We start from the raw sequence: 21,201 nt of genomic DNA, 5'->3' as shown, positions 1-21,201 counted from the left end.
AGATGAGCTTCAATACTGAACTTGCAATATAAGTGAGTATGTGTTCAAGCACACAGGACCACACACTCATTGGCTGTAGAGAAGATGAGGGTCCAGCCAACAGCTGGGAACTTTGGAATAAACTCCCCCAGAGGACCAGCATGTGTCAACTCTAGCCTTTTAATTAATCTATTCTTTATCATTTCAGGATAAGACAGTTTCATGAATTTAAAAACAAATAAACATAAATAACAATTAAGTAACCAAACTAGCTAATAATTAAACTAACAGTACAAGAAATCATCTTGATTTTCCGGCTGTCCATAGCCTTCTAGATGAGGTAAGACTGAATTTTTAAAAAATAATTATGTCTCTAGTTAAAGCACAAGTGTGTATCAGGAGAACAATATTTTGCACTAAATAAAAAATAAACACCAATCTTGAATCCAGAATGATAGTGAAATAGCAAGATGGACTCTTGTTCATGATTGTGTTATAGACTTTCTTGATAAGAAATAGAAAATATGAATGATAATAAAATTGATTAGTTTAATGTTTTAAAAGAATGCAGATCTATATTTCCAAAATGGTATCCCAAAATGAGTTATGGAAATAAATATGACATTCCTTATTGTAACCCAAATAAACTTACATAGGCTCGAAAATATTACTTAAGATATTCACGGAGTTTTCAGTAATTTCTTTTAGCGTTTAAAGCCTTGTCAGTGTTATTCTCCAGTTCTTGTCTGGCTGGTAGGTGATCCCAATTTGTCCAATCTGTGCAAATGCAGGCACAACTTCCTCTCAATTAAGATAATGTGGATCAAAACAAGTTTCTTGAAATCCACATGGGAGAATAAGCAACCTACGTGGTAAAAATCTGCAAATCTTATTATGGAAGGAAAACAGGATGATTTAGAAAGAAAGAAAAGGCTTATGGATAAGACATGAGAGCTGTCTCTGAGCCACTGAAGGGCTGTCAGATGGAATTGTGGTTCAAATTAGAATCCTGTGATTATTCATTCATCTAACAAGTGTGCTTTGAGTCCTCCTTACCTGCCAGACATTGTTCTTGGTGCTTGGCACACAGTAGTGAGCAAGAAATAAAATGTCCTTTTTTACATGCAGCTTGCTGTGAGTAGCTAAACCAGAAAGTATACAAATAAATGGACAAGAGCCTGGGCATTTTATGCAACAGTGAGTATAGTGAGGGAAACCACTATGGTAAAGTGACATACACAGAAACTTTAGAAAGGTCAAGAAGTTCCTCTGAGGAGCAAACTATTTATCTGAAATGTAAATAAGAAGCAAGAACTAGTCAAATATAAATCTGAGTGCTGATCATTCCCAGACAGAACAAATGCCAAGTCACATGCCCCTCAGATAGGAGAGAAGCTGCATGCTGGAGACCTACAAGGAAGGTAATGTATTAGGAAAAAGTGGGTCTAGAGGGACTGTGATCATGTGAATGTGGTCAAGCTGTTAAAATACCATGCTTTGTGTCTTGGGCACATGCAGTCTCTGTAAACGTTCTGTGCCAGTTGTATTTCTCAGTAGAAATACAAGCATCCATAGTTATTTGGTGGCCAGGGTATCACCAAGCTCTGTGAAATGACTGCAAGTGCACAAGTGGGAACAACCAACATGTGTCAAGCCAAGCCCTGATTAGTCTCTCCAAATGGTAGAGAGTGGGAGGACCACACACCTTGTTGTTATTTTTTTAATTAAGAGATTTTCTATTCATTTTACATATCAGCTATTTTTCAACCACTGTTTACTGGGTGGGGTTCAACAGGCAGCAATATCCCAAATGATACAGAAATCAATCATGTGCTGGGATATCCAATTCTAAAGCACATGGCATTAGCTTTGAGATTGGGAGTCTTGTAAAACAAAGAATAGGCTGTTGGTAAAAATGGAAACACATACAATAAACTTCCTACAGGATTAAAATGTAGTGATAAGCATTTTTTTTTAATTGGGGCCTGGGAAGATAGCAACCTGGATTACAGTTAGACAGGACAATCTTACCAGTGATAATCCAGAAGAGAAAGTGCATGATACGTTTGTGATTCTAAGGGAGTGTCTAGGCAGAATGCCAAAAGTGGCAGTTGAGTGTTTCTGTATATACTGTAAGACAGAGAAAAGCTTAAGAAGGACATATTTAATTTGCTAAGTAAAACTTACGCAACTCAAAGTGCTCAGAGACTGCTACATTAGAAAATAAAGCCATTGTTTATAATTAGTCTCTCCCTGATAGAAGATTCTCAAGCACGTTCCACTGAAGATCATACCAAGAGTGTGTCAGCAAGACAGTTTGTTAAGTTCTAGAAAGATTTAGAGTGGTCCCTACTAGAATCTCTCAAGTAGACAATCAAGTTGTAAGAGTCTCATGAAGTAGCACTATTACAACAAGGCATGCCTAGGATAGGAGGAAATCTGTTCTGGAAAGAATTACAGCAAACACAAAAATAGTTTTGTGGTGGCAACAGTATAATGTTAGACTAAAGGGGACAGTTCAGAACAAAGCAGTAGAATAGTGGACTTTAGCTGTCTATAGGCAGAGACATACTGAAGATGCTACTAGGCTGCCAAAGAGCCCTTTGCTATCTGCAAGGAGAGAGTCGGCACCCAATTCTAGAATTAATAGCTCAGAGTGTTGAACCTAAAGCAGAACAAAGAAGTGGGGAACCACTACCAAAGAGAACAACAGACTATAAACAAGAAAGAAATACCCTTTATCCCAGAAGATAACTGCCAAATAGAATTTCAGTTTCCCCTGCTATGGACAGGGGATCGTGATTTGTCTTGGACTATTGTTTCTGAATGACAATAATATCTAACAAGTCCTCTCGGGCATATCATTATTTTAAATTTTGTGTATGAGTGTTCTACCTGACTGTATATATGGATGCTTACTGAGAGCTTCTGGTAGCAATGGCTTTACCAGTGGTCATGGGACCATATAGCAGGTGACAACTAGTATTCAATAGGTCAAGTTGTCAGATTAATAATTCTCTGTAGGGGAGCCCCACTTGGCAAAGTCCATGGGGTCACTAGCTATGGAAACTGGTTGTTTTCTGTCTGTAATTTCTCTCATGTGCCACTACATTTCTTCGCTAAAAACTGCTATTGGTGTTTTCCAACTGCTTGTGTGTTTATCTCATGAAAAGCATTCCATCTTTGGGCACACTTATAGTTGTGAATGATCAGAAAAATAATTTCTGTTTAAGCTGTATAATTCTGATGTATAGAAATAATACCAGAATATTCTTCTTTACTGACACAGGAAAGTAACAGTATTCTCAGTCACTAAGAAAATTAATTTTAGACTTTAGAACCAATTCAAAACAGACTAAGCTGCCTGTGCAGAAAATACACAAAGAGAAGATCCCAGGTGTTGTTTCTTGATGAATCAAGGTCAGAACTGAAGCAACTTTGGTAGACATAACTCCCTACAGTAGTTCTCTTTCTGCACGTACCCCTACCACTCAAGGTTCAGCCTGATACTGTTATTGTTAAGTCCTGAATTTCAATGTCATTCTCTGTCTGGGAAAAAAGTTACATGTAAGGCCAAATGTTTACTCATTGGCCAGTCTTTGTGACCTAACTAGCCTGAGAAAAACTGTGTGACTTATCATGGGTTATGAGAATGGGTTGGACCCTGAAAATGGAACGTATAATTGTCCAGAATCTGGCAGTGAGAGGGGAAGGAGGAATTGAGAGAGCATGTGAGTGTGTGCATGGGTGTGTGAAGGGGAGCTATAAAAAGCTAAGAAGAGAACCGCTGTGAAAAGGGCTAGCCAGAGGGTAGGAATGAGTATGTGAGTGTGTGTGGGTGTGTGCTGAGTGAGTGATGTGAAGGAATGGTGTAATAACTGGGCAGATGGTAAGAGTGAGTACATGAGTGTGTGTTATATAGGTGTGCCTGCTAAGTGAGGGATGTAGCTGAATGGGCAGAGAGAAAATGTAACACACAATTGTCTAAAGTTGGGCAGAGAAGAAGTGTGAAAGTAAGATGAGAGAATGAATGAATGAAAGAATGAGTGAGTAAAGAGTGAATAAACAATGTAATAATATGTGAAGAAATATGTGGTGATAATGTGTTCCCCAATATATCATGCACCTAATAATCTTATCTGGGGTCAGAGAACAGAATAGCCACTAGATATAGAGGCCAGAAAATGGTGGCACACACACCTTTAATCCTAGTGTTCCAGAGGCAGAGATCTGCCTGGATCTCTGTGAGTTCAAGGCCACACTGGAAACAGCCAGGCATGGTAACAAGAGCCTTTAATCCCAGGAAGTGATGGCAGAAAGCAGAAAGGTATTTAAGGCATGAGGATGAGGAACTAGAGCCTGGTAAAGCTTTCAGGCTTTCAAGAAGCAGTTCAGCTGAGATCCATTTGGGTAAGGACTCAGAGGCTTCCAGTATGAGGAAACAGGATCAGCTGAGGAATTGGCAAAGTGAGGCAGCTGTGGCTTGTTCTGCTTCTCTGATCTTCCAGCGTTCACCCCAATACCTTGTTCCAGGTTTGATTTTATTAATAAGACCTTTTAAGATTCATGCTACAGGAATATAACAGAGTAGATAGAAGAAATGTGTAGATGTAACTGTGCAAAAGAGGTACATGGCAGTGTGGAGAATTTATGGAGAATGTAACAATGTGGAATGCATTTATGTGGAGACAGAGAGATTTTCAGAGAAAGATTTTTCCAGATGAAGTAAAAGAGAGTAAGTTATCATCAGAAAGTATATGTGTCTCCTTATTTTACCCCTCAAATAGATAGACATTTCTTTCTAAATACCCTCAGATAGAAAAAAGTCTAGCCTCTAGATAGAAAAGAATGTTTATTATTCCCTTGCTACTCGGAGTTCTATTCACAACCCTGGAGCAGTTTGGTGGAGCTGGCCTTCCCACAGTCTGTGATAGATAGTCATGTATGCCTCATGCATACGAGGCTAGAAGAGTGTGTCAGATCCTTTAGAACTAGAATTACAGGTGGTTTGAAATCACCATGTGGGTGTTGGCATCCACACTGGGTCTTCTGCAAGAGGAATGCATTCTGTTTATTGCTGATCCCTGTCTCCAGCCCCTGAACATATCAATTTATGTTCGGTGTCTGGTGAATAGGTAGCATGCCTTTCTATTTCACTCAGTCCTACATAAGAAGAAAAAACTCCAGTTATGTGTCTATGCATTTAGACCTATCAGAGATCACAAGATCAAGGATAGTGGTCATGAAACCACATGATTCGATGGCATTTGGGGAATCCTGGAAGGGTAGACACATTTTGCCTTTGGTAGTCATGTGAATATTGTCACTGAAGGACATTTGCAAAGGTGACTATGATATGAGTCCACATCTCACTGTGATGTAATTTTGCACCTCTATTCAATAAGTGGGTGTGATGACTATAAAGTTGTAATGTGGTCAAGAGATTAAGATGGAACTGACAGTATGCTTTGGATTGTTGCTTCAAAAGACCTTTCAGCTTTCAGTCCTCTTGGAACACAGTCACTTTATGAACAAGGCCAATAAGCTTCTATGCTGATGGGATAGACTAAGGCATGAGAGGATATGAAGACAGAGAGAAAGGCTCAGCCACCTCAACAACTATAACACAGCATACAACACTCCAGAGTCCTTAGTAATAACATCTTGACATCCTCTGGGCATCTACCAATGGAAGTCATGTGTGAATGAGTCCCACAAGCACCATGTGGACCAGAAGAATATGCATATACATACAGCTCAAATTTCCATGATACATGGTTATATGCAAATAGATAATTGTATTAAGACTAGGAAAATTTATTTAACTTAGAATACTACTTTATCTGAAAAAAAAAAAAACCTGTGTAGTTAATATGGATAATAGTGTAGTAAAGCACTGTCGATATACTGCAAAAATCCATAAGTTATAGTGAATATGTGACTACATGAATAGTAACAATAGCTACAGTAATAGCAAACTCCAATACAAACACAAGCTAGGTGGTGGTGGTACATGCATTTAATCCCAGCAATTGGGAGGCAGAGGTAGGAGAATCTCTGTAAGTTCAAGGCCAGCCTGATGTACAGAATGAGTTTCAGGATGGCCAGGGCTACACAAAGAAACCCTGTCTTAAATGAATAAATAAATAAATAAATGAATAAACAAACAAACAAACAAAACAAAAGTTTAAAAAAAAACAAAACTCAACACATTTGTATTGCATTAAAGATGTACAACAATTTGCTTCATAATGGCTCACAGGATAGAACTATACAAAAACCATGGACTGAAATTAAGATAAGGCTGATCTTGGATCAGTAAAAGGGACAGGTTTCTAGGACAGATCCTTACATAGCTAAAATGGGCTGCATTGACTTAAATGAGCTGCATTGACTTAAAGATATAGCATAGCTTTTGTTACTAAAAAGAAAAAAATCAAATTTACTGAGTGATGTCTCAGTTGTCAAAGAACAGAGGAGCTGAATTTGAGTCTCATATCTCAATTAAAACATTACATTAAAAATTAAGGGCAGAATATGCTAAATCTCATATCTGAGGATGTAGAGACAAGAGTATCTCTGGGCTTGATGTTCAGCCAGACTAGCCAAATCTGTGCACTCCAGATTCAGTGAGAGACTCTGCCTCAAAACATAAATGGAGAAGTAAGTGATCGAGGAATCACACCAGATGTTAACCTCCGATTTCCTCATTCATACACATGCACACACACAAACAAACAAAAAAAACAAGTTATGTTTCTTCTGTCAGAATTACTAATACATGATCTTACATAGTCAGACCAGAGTAGTTTTACATATTTTCCTAATATAATGTGATTCCTATTGCATTTTCTCAATAACCCTTTGCATTTTGAAAGCTTCAGTGATCTCATTCTTAAAACATCACTCATGCATGCAGAATTTCCATCGATGTTTTCAGCTTCAGACAGGTATAGAAAACAACACAGAAGATGAGAAATTTTAAATTGGCCTTTCTCCTGTGATTGAGATCAATACCGAGAGCAGTCAATTCCTTTATGTGTTAACTATCTGTTCAAATGGTTGAGGGAAAAAACTCAATATGCTCGTGGCAAATAATCTATTTATTCATTTTTGTGAAGTATCTGTGAAAAGTTTACCAAACTCTTCCTGTTTGTTATCAGCATTGTGATATGTGGTAAGTTTGTATTTTACACAAATAGCTACAATCCATAATACAACTACAAGGCAATACTGAGGAAACAATACTATTTTCAGGTTTTAATGCTGAGAGATAATATATTATGCTGTTGCCTATTTATTTAACCATCTGACAGATATTAAAATAAGTATACTGATTCAAGATATTTATTACTAAGAGCTCAGTTGGGTGTTTGATATATATAGGTATACATTTGCAGTACAGAATATGGATCTCTACGAGAAGATAGAATTACAAAGATATTTGACATCAACAAAATGTTTTATCTGTTTCTTGTTCATGTAATGTGAAGCCCAGGTCAAGGGTTATTTTATGTGATGCCCACAGACTTTTTGTACTATTCCTCATAAACAAAGCAGTTCTGTTTCATCCTAATAATTTAGCTTTAATCAAGCTTGACAGATTGGCTTCTCTTCCATCTTTTTGTTTTTTTAATTTGAACTTACATTTATGGAGAAAATGGTTTCACAATTTGGTTTTAAATATCACTTGTCACTCTTATAAAATATAAATAACATCTCAAAGAAAGTGATTTAGTTATTTTGGGACATTCATTCTTAGAAAGATTGATTTGAGGAAGGAAGAAGTGAGTTAATAAAAGCCATCTTTGATGTTATTTAACACAAAAGCAAACACATATCTTTTTATATTTGGCATTAAAAATCTGATCATTTGCCTCCCTAAAGAAAGCATACCCAGCTTTTATACAGACGGCACAGTGAAGAATAATAATATTTCTGTTTACTGAGATATCAGCTGGCATTTCCCTGCAAGTCAATGGCCTATTGCTGCTACACCGTATTAGACCTCAATGTGGCATCCACAAATGTCAAGAGTATAAAAAATATAGTTTGAAAATCAAAAGCAGCCTCCAACACTCTACCAAAAAATAAAACAGAAAGGGGAGGGGGGCAATGTTGAGCTAAATGTATTTGCTGCAGGAACCAGGGCAATATTCAGCTGTCAATCTAGGAAAACAAGGGAGCCGCACTGGCATAGCACTGGATAATGAAACTTCCAGCAGATGTTCAAGCAGGGCTCTAATTCTGACTGAACTCCCTTGGTGAGCATTTAATTTCTTTATCATATGCAGGCTCGGCAAATTGTACTTCATCAGAGATGTGTTGTGAAATATTAATATTTCATATGATAACAAAACTCCACAGACTAGCCTTTGTCATATTATGAGCATCCAAATTTCAAATGTCAAGATTCTGAATTATAATAAGTTTTAAACAGATTCTTGAATTGGCATAATAAATTATAATAAGGCCAATCCCAATTGGTCTGTTGTAATGTCACACACATGTGTATTATATGTGATATTATAATACCTGTCTTTAGGAAAGGTTGTGTGGAGGGAAATGAGAGTTCAAATGTTGTATACAACAACATTTCATCCATAAGAAAGCATAAGTACTCATATGATGCAATTATATATTCACAACAGGCTTAATCAGTAATTAAGGACAAAGTAAGAAACAAACTGTAGTTTTCCAGCAGGTAGAATGAGTGCTCTATAAGCTCATGTATGGGAAAGTATCGTTTTTTGACATGCCATTACTCATGTGCAAGATGGCATTGTGATTTTTGCCCTTGCAATTTTCACAGATAAGCTTAAAAGTAGTCTTTGCATACCAGTTTTGTACCACTATCAAAATAAGCAAGCAGGGTTGTCAATATGTTTCCTGTGCCAGATTTAATTTGTATTTTCCTATCTTCCCTTTCATCTTGCAGTACAGACTTCTGAATGGATAGATCACATTCAAACTATAAGTTTAGAAGGAATTAGCTTCTAAATTTGCTTCTGCTGGTGAGCCTATCAAAGGAGACAGCTTCTGTGTTCTTGAATGATCCAGGACCATGAATCAATGCATGTCACCAACAGAGGAAAGAATGGTATCTCTGATGACTCAGGTATCACTTTTGGCAAACCAGCAGCAAATCCAAACCACCTGTCCCTCCAACATAATTCCTCATTTATACCTGATTAAATACTTATTCCTGTTGATGTATGTGCATTTTAAATAGTACAATGAACACATCATTAAATGCTCTGGAGACTTCCCATACCAACAGGTTAAACATTTGATTACAGCTTCCATAATTCTTAAAATAGGAGGAGAAACAAAGACAAATGCACTATTAATGTCCTACAAAACTGAACACAACTACGCCACAATATTTTAAATCCATAGAGACTGTCCAGTTCAATTTATTATTTTGTTTAGCAAAAGTCTTTCTCAATATTTAGTTGAATGCTTGATGTTCATATATACTTTTTCTACTTAAGTATGAAAATCCTTAAGAAACATGTTTTTTCTTGCTCTGATTTTTCTAACTCCTGAGAGTTTTCTGGATTTCCTGGACCACCTTTACCCAACCCAAAACTGTCAGATTAAGAAAGCTGTAACACTTTAATAATGATGTCAGCTATTGATTCCAGTAACCGAAGAATTCAGGAAGAATGGGCTTTCATGGCTCCTGTTAGTTCTCTGTTGTTTTCTTTGCCCAAGGATAAGGCTGATTTAAATAATGATACTCTCTTTAGTCACTAGCTCCACTCATTCTTACACATTAGTTATTACTAACTACAACTTAGTGTTAACCACATTGATGGGCCTTGTCATCCAAAACTTTTTCAATAAATGGCCGATTAAATGCTTCTATTCATTCTATAAATTAGACTTCTACCTCACCACCACGTAAGGATGCTGTCTTTCTTCTATCCCATTAATCATCCAACTTTGGAACTGTACATTTATATGCTTATATGCTAAAGTTATCTTACATTTATTTGTTTGCTTATTTGTGTGTGCCAGTGGTGTGTGTGTGTGTGTGTGTGTGTGTGTGTGTGTTCTTAAGAGGGTGCATCCCCTTGCCATAGGGCTCATGTAGCCACCAGGGGAAATCTTTTAGGAGTCAGTTTCCCCCATTTATTATCTCAGTTCTAGGAATCAAACCCCAGTTACCAGCCTTGACTGAAGGTGCCTTTACCTGTTGAGCCATCTCAGTAGCCCTGCTTTTTGTACTAAAGATTTGATCTCAAATTTAATTATTTATTTCCTAAGTATGTAGCATTCATTGTAAAAGCATAAAACCATACTGTCGTCACATGGAATTAATTTGGTGGGGGTATGTTTTTATTAAGAAATTCATGAGAAATCTTATAACCACTGTCAACAAATTATGGTGAGGAAGTCTGTAAGACATGTAGTGAATAATAGGATTTTATGCAAACTAAATCCATTGTTTTCCTAACTTTGAATTGAACCATATGTTCTCATTTACACACATTCTCAAATCACAAAATAATAATGTCAAAACAAAGAATTAAAAATAGAAACTCTCATATTATCAGGCAGCCACCCCCCATGGGATATATATCCAAATGAAATGAAATCAATATGTCAAAAATATGTATTTTCATGTTAATTGTTGCACTATTCACAATAGCACAAAAATATAAACTTCCTTAATGTTTATCTAATGATGCATGGATAAAGAAAATATAGTACAGATATACAATGGAGTTCTTTCAGCATAAAAATGGAATCTTGAATTTACAGTAACATGGGTACAACTCAAAATCATTATGTTAAGTGAAATAAACCAATCATGAGGAAGACTTAAATCACATGCTTTCATTCATATACAGAAGCTTAAAACAGACAGATAAAGTGGAAGTTGGGGGTCAAATGATATTTACTAAAAGCTGGGGCAGTGGGAGGAAAGAGGAGTGGGGAATGGTAGATCAGTTGGGTTAAAATTACTTAGAAAACAGTTCTAGTGTGCTACTACATAAAATCATGACTATAAACTTCAGGAACATACTCTGCATTTCAAAGAGGTAGATGAAAGGAATTTGGAAGCTTTTTTCATAAGGAAATAAAAACATTTAAGACAGGAAGGTTTAATGTGATTAAAACACTACACAATACATACAAATAGAATATCATATGACATTCTTCTAATATAAACAATTAAAGTGATTTAATTCAATTAAAACAGGGATTAGCAATTGTTAAATCACTAGCACACTAGTTTATTGTTGTTGTTTATTTGTGTATAGGTTTCTGAGACAGCTGTCATGTAGCTCAGGCTGACAATGTAGCCCAGGATGGCCTTGAATTTTTGATCTTCCTACCTCTATTTACCAAGTGCTGGGATTATAGGCATGTTCTACCATACCTGTTTTTATGTAGTGCTGGTGGATTGACCTTAGATCTTTGTGCTTGCCAGGCAAGCACTTTGCCAACTGGGCTGCAGCACCAGGCAAAACATATTTTTGATGGTTTTTAGACAATACAAAATGAGAATATATTCAAAATTTAAACTATAATATTTAATGTTTTCCACTATTTAGTAATTATCATATTTTAGATTTTAAAACGTTCCATCTTATATTTATCTTTTAACAAAAATGCATGTTAGACATTTATGGTGATATTTTATTTGTATTAAAATGTTATTTGTATGTTAATAAATAAAGTTGCCCGGGGTCAGAGCTATTAGCAAGCCATAGGAAAGCAGGGCAGTGGTGGTGTACACTTGTAATCCCAGCACTTGGTAGGCAGAGCTAGGTAAGTCTCTGTGTGTTCAGAGATATAGCCAGTATTGGATACACATGCCTTTAATCTCAGTACCAATCATAGAAAACCTGGAGGTCTATACAGACAGGCCGTGATGAGGCAGTCATGTGGTTGGGTTTACAACCAATGAGAAGGCAGAACAGGAACTCTATATAAAAGACTTTAACACAGGGGTAGTTCTGGTTCGGAGAGGTAGGACCACCGCAGGAGGAAGGGTAAGGTTTTAGCTCTTAGCTCTGAACTCTTGGCTTTCTTCTTTGCATTGGTTCTGTGTTTCTTATTTAATAAGAAGGTTGGTTACATCTACAGACATTTGCATGTAATATTTTCTTACCTTATCAAGAGAGAAAGTTTTGGTCAAAGCAAAACCCCATCCAGCTTCAAAGGCCCTCCGAATCATTGGTGTGCTCGTAGCTGGTGTCGCACTGGCGAGGCCAAAGGGATTGGGAAACCTCAGCCCAGCCATTTCCACACTGATGTCCACTAGGTCGACAGGAGTGTAAAAAAGGGGCAGTTCAGGCTGGGCAGACACCAAGGTTCCATACTGTGCCTGCAAGAAACAAGTCAGCAATAACTGCTCTTGTATCACATCTGAACTGCCATATAATCTTTCCCCAAATCTCTTCATCGTGCCACTCAGATGAATACAATTGGTCCACATCCCTAAAGAAAACTGGTCCAAAGTCAGATTTCAGTGCCCCAACATAAATTATTATCATTTTCCAAGTTGAAAGATGCTATAGATGTGGTGAACATAAGAGAAATCAATTAAGCAAACAAAAAACTCTATTTCAAACCCACTGTGCCTCAAACACAAGAGGGGACCATTTTCAAATTTATCTTTCTGGTTCCATTAGCCCAGCTTCTTTTTACTTAATTTAGGAAAATGTCTTAGCACTGAGATATGGGCTGCTGCAAGTGAGGAGGTCTAAATCCATTTCCCAGTCATCTCACTGCTCTAGATGTGGCTTCAGGATGGCCCCTTAGCATGCCCTGTCTCTTCTCCTCTGTAGCTCTCAGTACAGCAGTGGGACTTCTGGCTGTCTCATTTCCTACCTCAGAGGGATATTGGGGAAGGCCGAAAGTAGGCCACGGGGAAACTTCTAATTGCAACAGAAACAACACACTTGAGGATTGAAGGAGTTTGCTTTTTCAGAAATCTAACAGAAACAGATACCAGCTTCCATTAAAAATCTTCAGTTTTTCACTTAGAAATGCACATAGCTGCTTTTCGGTGGACACTGGAACCAAGATGTTAATATGTTGTAATAAAAATCCTTAAGCACCTGGCTCACTAAAGGATAAAAAAGTCTTGCCGAATGACTTCTGCCCTCTTTCTTTTCCCTTCCTCACTCACCCTCTTCCATCCCCCTCTGGCCCCTCCTCCCTCTTTCTGTTTATCTCTGAAAGACAAATACTTGAAAAATACAAAAATGGATGAATATTCTCAGGCAAAGTAGTTACTGAATGGACAGGGCTACTTAATTCAAAAGTGGAACTCTGTTCTCTTGTGAATCATCACTCAAAAGAAAAGTTATTTGAGCAGAACCTTAATTTCATAGGCATGTGTCTTGTGTAGATAAAGATTACCATGACATGCATAGAAATCATTTCAGCCCTCCACCACTTATAGAGCAAAGCAAAGCTCACTTAATATGCAAAAAGGCATCAAATTTGCCAGTTGAAAGGCTATTGTGTTTCTTTCTTTTTTTATTTAAAGAGCCTGATGGCATCTAGGCTCTAGCTATGGATAGTCTTCTACACCAGGGATCTTTGGCTTTCATGGATGCTTCCCTCCCTGTATCATTTCATCTATTCCTCCCTCCCTGATTAAATTCAAATTCTCTACACCTAGCCTACATCCTCCCCCTTCAGAGGCACATTTTTGGGAAGTCTCGTTATGCTTCGCTCTTGTCTTCACATGGAATCAAATATTATTTAAAGTATAAACCTAGACAAGAATGTGAATATATGCTTTAGCATTAGCGTAAAGTTGGAGGTGTGTGTGTGTGTGTGTGTGTGTGTGTGTGTGTGTGTGTGTGTGTGGTGTGTTCATGTATACAGGCATCAGACAGATGGAAATGGAAGAAAATGACCCTTGGTATTGATAGCATTTTAATTCTATTTGACCATAGTTTGAACAGGATCAAGTATGTTTTAGGTTAGAGTAAGGGAGAAGTTTCAATGTGAGAGGTAAGTAAACTGGGAAAAATCACAAGCACTGTCCCTATGTGCACATTCACAGGCAAAACACCAGGCACCATTGTGAATGATGTCTACAGGAAGAGTACAAATGGTGATGTATATCTCTAACGAGAAATGAATGACAGTTTTCCGTTTGCTATAGCCGGGCACTGAAATATCCAGTCTCTTCAATACTGCAGATGAATTTCAGTTTGTTTATAACTGCAGTCATTACAGCACAAGGGAATAGCCCAAAGAGGTGTGTGTGTGTGTTTGTGTGTGTGTGTGTGTGTGTGTGTGTGTGTATGTAAGTATGTATGGTATATAGTATCTATAATTAAGTTTGCATTGCTATATATATGTATTTTTAAAAAAATAAGGCCCAGCCCAATTCTAAAATACCTAAGAAAGTTACTGTTTGGATTTTATAATAAAATGTTTGGACAAATTTTGCAGGATTTCTTTTAAGCTTAACAAAAAGAAAAGTAAATATACTGAACAACTAAGGTGTAAACATATACATATAGACAAAGCTTTTTCAAATAAGCAGCTAATAGATTATACATCTTAAAATATGTATAGGCCAGCTACAGGTGTGTGTGTGTGTGTGTGTGTGTGTGTGTGTGTGTGTGTGTGTGTCTGTGTGCATGCACATACACGAGGCTGTATTTGTTTTGCCTTTGTCCACTTCGGCCCTAAACTGTGCCTCTTTTCCTGCATTATACAAAAGCTTTCTTCACCTGTGCCTGACTCTGTGGACTGAATCTCAAGCTTTAGCTCTCACTGAAAGACCAATACCTTCCAAATCCCATGTTCAGCCCCTACACTGAGATTTCCAAGAGGTTTCACCACCTTTGGCTGCTGATGTGGTGGATGCCCTTATATCAAACAGCTTTAAATTGTACCTTATTGCATTCTTCTCTAAAACACATGTTATCCAGATTTTCAATTTCAGACAATACTATTTTTCCAGTCACCTGATAGTGTTAGCAAATAACAGACATGACAGAGATGTTGATTATTAGTTCCCTGCAATTTCCACTGTGGAAAGTCATTCTATGTCAGAGCCAGAAGTGACCCAGAAGTAACTGGTGCACTGAGTGAACGGGTGTCTACCATGTATTACCTGGGACAAATAGTAAGATAATGCTATCCATGAATGAAGAAAGTTTCATCCACATGCATATGTACATAGCAGGACGTGATTTCTGTGTATCTCTCTACCACCAATTGTTCACATCAGTATGTCATTCTATTTGATAATTGATTTTTTTTATATTCTTTGTGCTTTTGTTCTTTATATCTTTATGTTTTTTCATTAATGATAGTCATTACATTTCATATCATTACATGAAACAAACAGGTTTCAGGGTCTATTACAACAATTATTTAAATTATATTTTTATTCTAGGTTGACAACTTTTTATGGGCTTCAAAGTGGCATTATGATTTATGACTATGGAATGACATGATAAGGTTTGTTAACTTATCCATCTTAACTGAAGTCAAGTTCAAAACATCAACAAAACCAGTGTTGTGTAATTTCTCCCCATGTTATCTTGTAATAGTTGGGAAGTTTCTTGTCCTACGTTCAATTTGTTTGAGGTTCATTTGTTTTATTTTATGTGCATGGATATCTTCCCTGCAGGCATATCTGTGCACCACTGTGTGCCTGGAGCCTAAGGAAGTAAGGAGAAGGATTGAATCTCCTGGAACTGGAGTTATGGATGATTGTGAACCCCCAGATGGGGTCTGGGAACCAAACCCAGGTCTTTCACAAAAGCAACATGTGTTGTTAATGGCTGAGCCAACTCTTTAGCCCCTAATTCTTTTGTTCACTAAGAATTGGGTTTTATGTGGTACAAACTAAATATCCAAGTTCACCATTCTGTATGTGTTTATACAGTTTCCCAACACATTTATTTAAGCAACACTTCATTTCCTAATACATATTGTTTTGAAAATTAGTTGAACTTCCATGTATAGGTTCATTTCTGAGTTCCATAATGCTGTCTGATTTGTTTGATGTGCTAATTAATTAGTTAAGTTTTTGATAGCATACTTAAAACAATCTTTGAAAAGAAAAAATAATAGCCTGAAACTCATCTAGTGAAGGTCAAGTTAGGCACCCTGCCGGCTAATCTGGACCACAGATCATGCTGATTCACGCCTTCAGCTGGACTATCCCTACAAGTTAATAAGATGCAGAACCAGGATAATCAGTGATACTTGACTTCAAAAGTTTTATGATACAGAGAAAAATCTATGGACAAAGGAAATTGTGTGGGATGCCTATAGGAGCCTCAACTACACACGCACAAAACGCGAAAGGATGTATTTCTATATAGTAGGCTAATGCTTTCAGAAACAAAGGCTTTTAATAAATAATCCATCCTCAACTTCTGTGCTTGTTCAACACACAAAACAGGAGAAATGAAAATAAATGAAACCAAAAGGCCAAAGTTACACAGGACTGGGGTGAGGGTAATAAACATGGAGACTGAGGGACTGTAACAAGCCCACAACCTACAGTGTAGACTGAAGGGTGAATGTTTCAGGAACCGTTGCTAGACACATGAAACACTGAAACTGAGAGGGGTGCCAATAAACATTTTACAACTTGTTTCTTCCCCTGAGAATTTATTTTGGAGAAACTAAGTAAGGATTTTAATCATATAAAGTACAACTTCTAAAGTTTGACTTGATGGCACAGATTAGAAGAGGCCCTAAATTTATATAGGTTATAATTAAAATTTCTCATTTCATTTCATCTGCAATGTTCCGCAAGGCCTGTCCCTACCCGCAGAACTCCCAAGTGTTCCATATCCCAGTTTCAATCTGGATCCTCCAGCACCATTGCTCAGGTATTACCTCCCACTGTTCCCTGAGTCCCTGGTTCCATGATGAAGTGTTTTTGCTTCAACTGGTTGCACCATTCACAATGTTGCAAGCAAAACAACACCATTTATAGATGTGTGCTTTTCAGCTTGTGTGTGTGTGTGTATGTGTGTGTGTGTGTGTGTGTGTGTGTATGTGGTATGATAGTTTCTGCTTGGCTTGAATGTTTTGAAAATTCTACACTACCCTGCAATAGGGAGTGCAGTACCATCCCCTAGATTAGCTGTTCTAGCAAAGTCCTTGTTTCCTCATCATATTTTGTATAATTGCTTACATGCCTGTGCCTCCGGCTTAATTTCATTTTAGCACCTGGCAAGAGCAGGATTGGCTTCACACACACAAGCACACACACACACACACACACACACACACACACACACACACACACACAAAACAACTGAAAATTCAACGTATTAAAATGTTGAACTTGGATACACAACCTTGTCTCTCCTTTTTTTTTTTTTTTTTTGCATTTTTCAGTAAGGTGATAAGTTCATATAAAATAGTGGTAAAAATCTATGCTTATTTACCTTATTTCAAAAAATAAGCCCTTCTTCCATGAGGCTTATTTTTATTTGTTTTCTATTGCTATAAACAAGGCATGTTCAGATAGTCATATTCCATATAGGTATGTCCACCCTATGGCCTATGGTCTCCATGCAGTTCAACAGAGAATTGTTTAATCTATGTTTAAAATGATGAGATTAATTTTATTTTACTTGTCACTTGGTTGTGATGTTCCCAAACAAGACTATTGTAGAGAAAGCTTCTGTTGTACTGGCAAAAGGTTGGCCTTGCCTGCTTGCAAAGCCTCTCGAAAGAGCCCTCAAGTGGCTGTAAGTAATACAGTGGGTTATTAAGTTTCAGAGTATAAAAATACACGCATGCTATAATCTGCTGTGGGATGTTTTGTATGTTAAGAGTGTTGCTGATTGGTTAATAAATAAATCACTGGCCAGTGGCCAGGCAGGAAGTAAAGGTGGGACAAGGAGGAAAATAAAGCTGGGAAGTGGAAGGCTGAGACAGAGAGACACTGCCAGCCACCACGATGAGAAACAGCATGTGAAGATGCCGGTAAGCCACGAGCCATGTGGCAAGGTATAGATTAATAGAAATGGATTAATTTGAGCTGTAAGAACAGTTAGCAAGAAGCCTGCCACGGCCATACACATATAGACCATACATATGTATGTTTATGTGTACACATACATGAAAACACACATAGTCTTTTCACTCTGAGTTTGGTGGCACACATTTAGAATTCAACACTTGGGAAATGGGACAGGAGAATCAGGAATTCAGGGCCAGTTGCAACTGCCAAGATAATTCAAAGTCAGCCTAGGCCTCATGATGCCCTGTCTTAAAATATCAAACCCCCAAAATAAAAATTTTAACAAAAAATTTAAAATGCATAATATTTAAATATTTGAGAATGGGAGTCAAATAGCATCCTGAAGCCATCATGAGGACTCACATTGCATGACATCATCACCTACTATTTACCAGTGTTTCTTATATTATACTTGGATAGTTTGTGGAACTTTAATAGAAATATCCGAGAATGTAATGGTTATGCTGATGCTGATGGGAAAAAGCAACTTGTTTATAATTATGTATTCCAGTTGCTCTTCTCCCACTACATTTGTGTTAAAATAATTATTTAAAAAGACAAAAATAACAAAGTTAAGTGCTGCCGAAAGCAACATTGTTTCTAATGTTCTATTTTATTAAGGGAAAAAAATCAACACCAATATGTTGAAATCCTTTAAAATATCAAGCAGCTTCTATTTGTCATTATATTTAAATCTCAACTACATATAATAACCATTGACTGCTTTGGCTATACCTGTTTTAGATGCATTTCATAATTATTTTAAAATAAAGAATAAGTAGCATTGAGTAGCTATTCACAGTTTGCTTAACTCACAGACTGGGTTAATGTACTGTCTCTAGCTCAGGTACTCAGCTCTCAGAAGATCTAGTCATCCAGAGGAGAAACTTAAAAAGTAGATTAGCAGCTTTATAATGCACAGGCTAAGGCCTAGCACTCACAATTCTACCATAAAATAACATTTCATCTTCCCATTTTGAGAAGTTACTATCTGTAATGAGAATTTTAGGAAAGACAGGAGGCTACAGAAAATTTTCTACAAAGTAATGACCCTGTTGTGTTCATTTCTTGAAAAATCTATATTCACATAGCTTTAAAAAAAGATGTTTAGAATAAGACTAGGGAATTAAATATTAATTCAAACCCATGTGTATTTCTCCCACTCACAACTATCAAGCTATTTAGCCACTTTTGGCAGTATCATGTAAAGGGTTCTTCAAAAACAAGATGTTGAACATGGTGTGTTCATATACCTTTGAGAGTCTGATTTCAATTATTAAAAATATACCTGCAGATACATTCTTGATACTTTTTAGTGATACAAATTCCAGGTATAGTTTTTTGAGGAAAAGCTGTACTCTTTTCCACAGTCACTATACCATTTATATAGCCACCAGCATTGTGCCAGGATTTTAACATGAGTACCACCTTGCTATACTCATTTCTATACTCATCATCCTAGTGAATGGTGTTATCTCCCCATGACTTTATTTGCATTTAGTTTGAGCAGCTTCTCATAATCTTCCTGACCATCTGTGTGGCTTTTTTAGGAGAAATGTCTTTTTATGACTTTGTGCCTGTTATTTTTGTTTATTCGCTTGTTTTTCCTCAATCAGGTTCATGTTTTTGCTGCAGAATTTTAGTTTCCTTATGCAGTTTAGAAATGGGTGTTTTATCAGATATATAGCTTGCAAATATTTCTTCCTAGAAGTTGGTCTTAACATTCTGTCTGTTGCTTCCTTCTCTGCATGAAAGTGTTTTATTTGGATGCAACAACATGGATAAAGTCTTTCCTTCATTCTTCTGAATGTGGACATGCATTCTTAACCTATTTCTTTTAGGATGCTGAAGTAAATTCTTTATTTAATTTTTAAATGATAAATGGTCTTGAATTTTGTTGAATTAATTTCTTCATGTACTGAAATGTCCATATTTTGCCTGCCACTCAGCTCACATGCTGTAACACATCTATTTATTTGTATATATTAAGTTCCCTATGTATCCCAGTGATAGCACTCATATTCTGAGTGTGTATAAGTCTTGTATTTAATCCATTTAATGTTCCTTTACTTTGTTGACTAATAATTTGCTGAAGTTTTTACATCCATATTCATTGGGCATAGTGACCTATAGTTTTTCTTTTTTGTGTAATGTATTCATTTAGCTTATTGTAATGGGGTGGTGCTAGCCTCTTAAAGTGATTTGAAAGTATTTGCTATTCTATTAAAAAGGATGGACATTGCTTTTTCATTAAATATTTGCTAAAATTCATCCTGCCGCAATTTGGTCTTGCGTATTCTTTTTTGGGAGGAGGTTTTTGATTCCTGATTTAAACTTTTTTGTTACTGGCATGTTGTGGCTTTATTTTTCATTGGTTTAAATAAGCTGTATGGTTTTTAAGGAGCTATATAATCAATTCTATGTTATTGAAGTAGTTGTCAAATAATGGTTTATAATGGTCTTTTTCTATGACATCAAATATAAGGCCTCAAGGGAATTTCATTTTAAATCTTCTCTCATTTTTCTTAGTCAAAGTAAGTATTTATTGATTCTTTTTATCTTTGCAGAAACAACCTCATGTTTTCAATTATTCCTGGTGCTTTAATAATCTTTATTTTATGTATTTCTATCCCAATAATTAAATTATCCTATGCATTTTGTTTTGTTTTTTACAAGCCTATCAGTGTATAAAGTTAGGTTTTTATTGAGTATCTTCCTTTTGTTTAAATAATATAGTCATTTACTCTTAGAATGTTCTTGTTATTACTATTTTTGGATAAGTCCTATTGTATTTTTGCTTTCTCTTGTCTCTACAAATTAGTGATATATATATATTTTAATCAATAGCTTATACTATAATCTCCACACATGTTTATGGGTCTCCAATTATCTGTTGTTATTGATTTCTAGTTTTATTCTTTTGTAGTTGAAAAGGGCATGAGAGACTATTTCATTTTTCTTAAATTAATTAAAACTTGTGCAACATAGCACATGATCACTGCTATAGCATCACAGAAAACCAGTGTGTAATCAGGAGAAGTTCAGCAGGTTACATGTGTCCATGTGATAGCTCTACTTGGTTTAGTTTTGCTCTGTTGAGATGGAGTAATCCTATGCACAGATATAATTCTGTGACAATTGTTAATTCTATTGAGAAATTTGTTTCCTTACTATTACCATCCAGATAGCCCTGCAGTTTTTGAATGTTGTTACTGATGTGCCCCACAATTATTATA

At 36.5% G+C, this 21,201-nt stretch overlaps 1 protein-coding gene across 1 annotated transcript in view; it reads right to left on the bottom strand.

Moving 5' to 3' along the window:
• The window catches only part of Dpyd (dihydropyrimidine dehydrogenase), an 839,421-nt gene that overhangs the window by 395,216 nt on the left and 423,004 nt on the right, over window positions 1-21,201 (bottom strand). The window contains exon 13 of the mRNA XM_059266163.1: window positions 12,107-12,322. Coding sequence (XP_059122146.1) covers window positions 12,107-12,322 — 216 coding nt within the window. The remainder of the gene's footprint in view (window positions 1-12,106; window positions 12,323-21,201) is intronic.

This window comes from Peromyscus eremicus, chromosome 6 (genome assembly GCF_949786415.1).
Source record: "Peromyscus eremicus chromosome 6, PerEre_H2_v1, whole genome shotgun sequence".
NCBI lineage: Eukaryota > Metazoa > Chordata > Mammalia > Rodentia > Cricetidae > Peromyscus > Peromyscus eremicus.
Note: the sequence above shows the minus strand (reverse complement) of the source record. Positions and strands in the feature narration are given on the sequence as shown.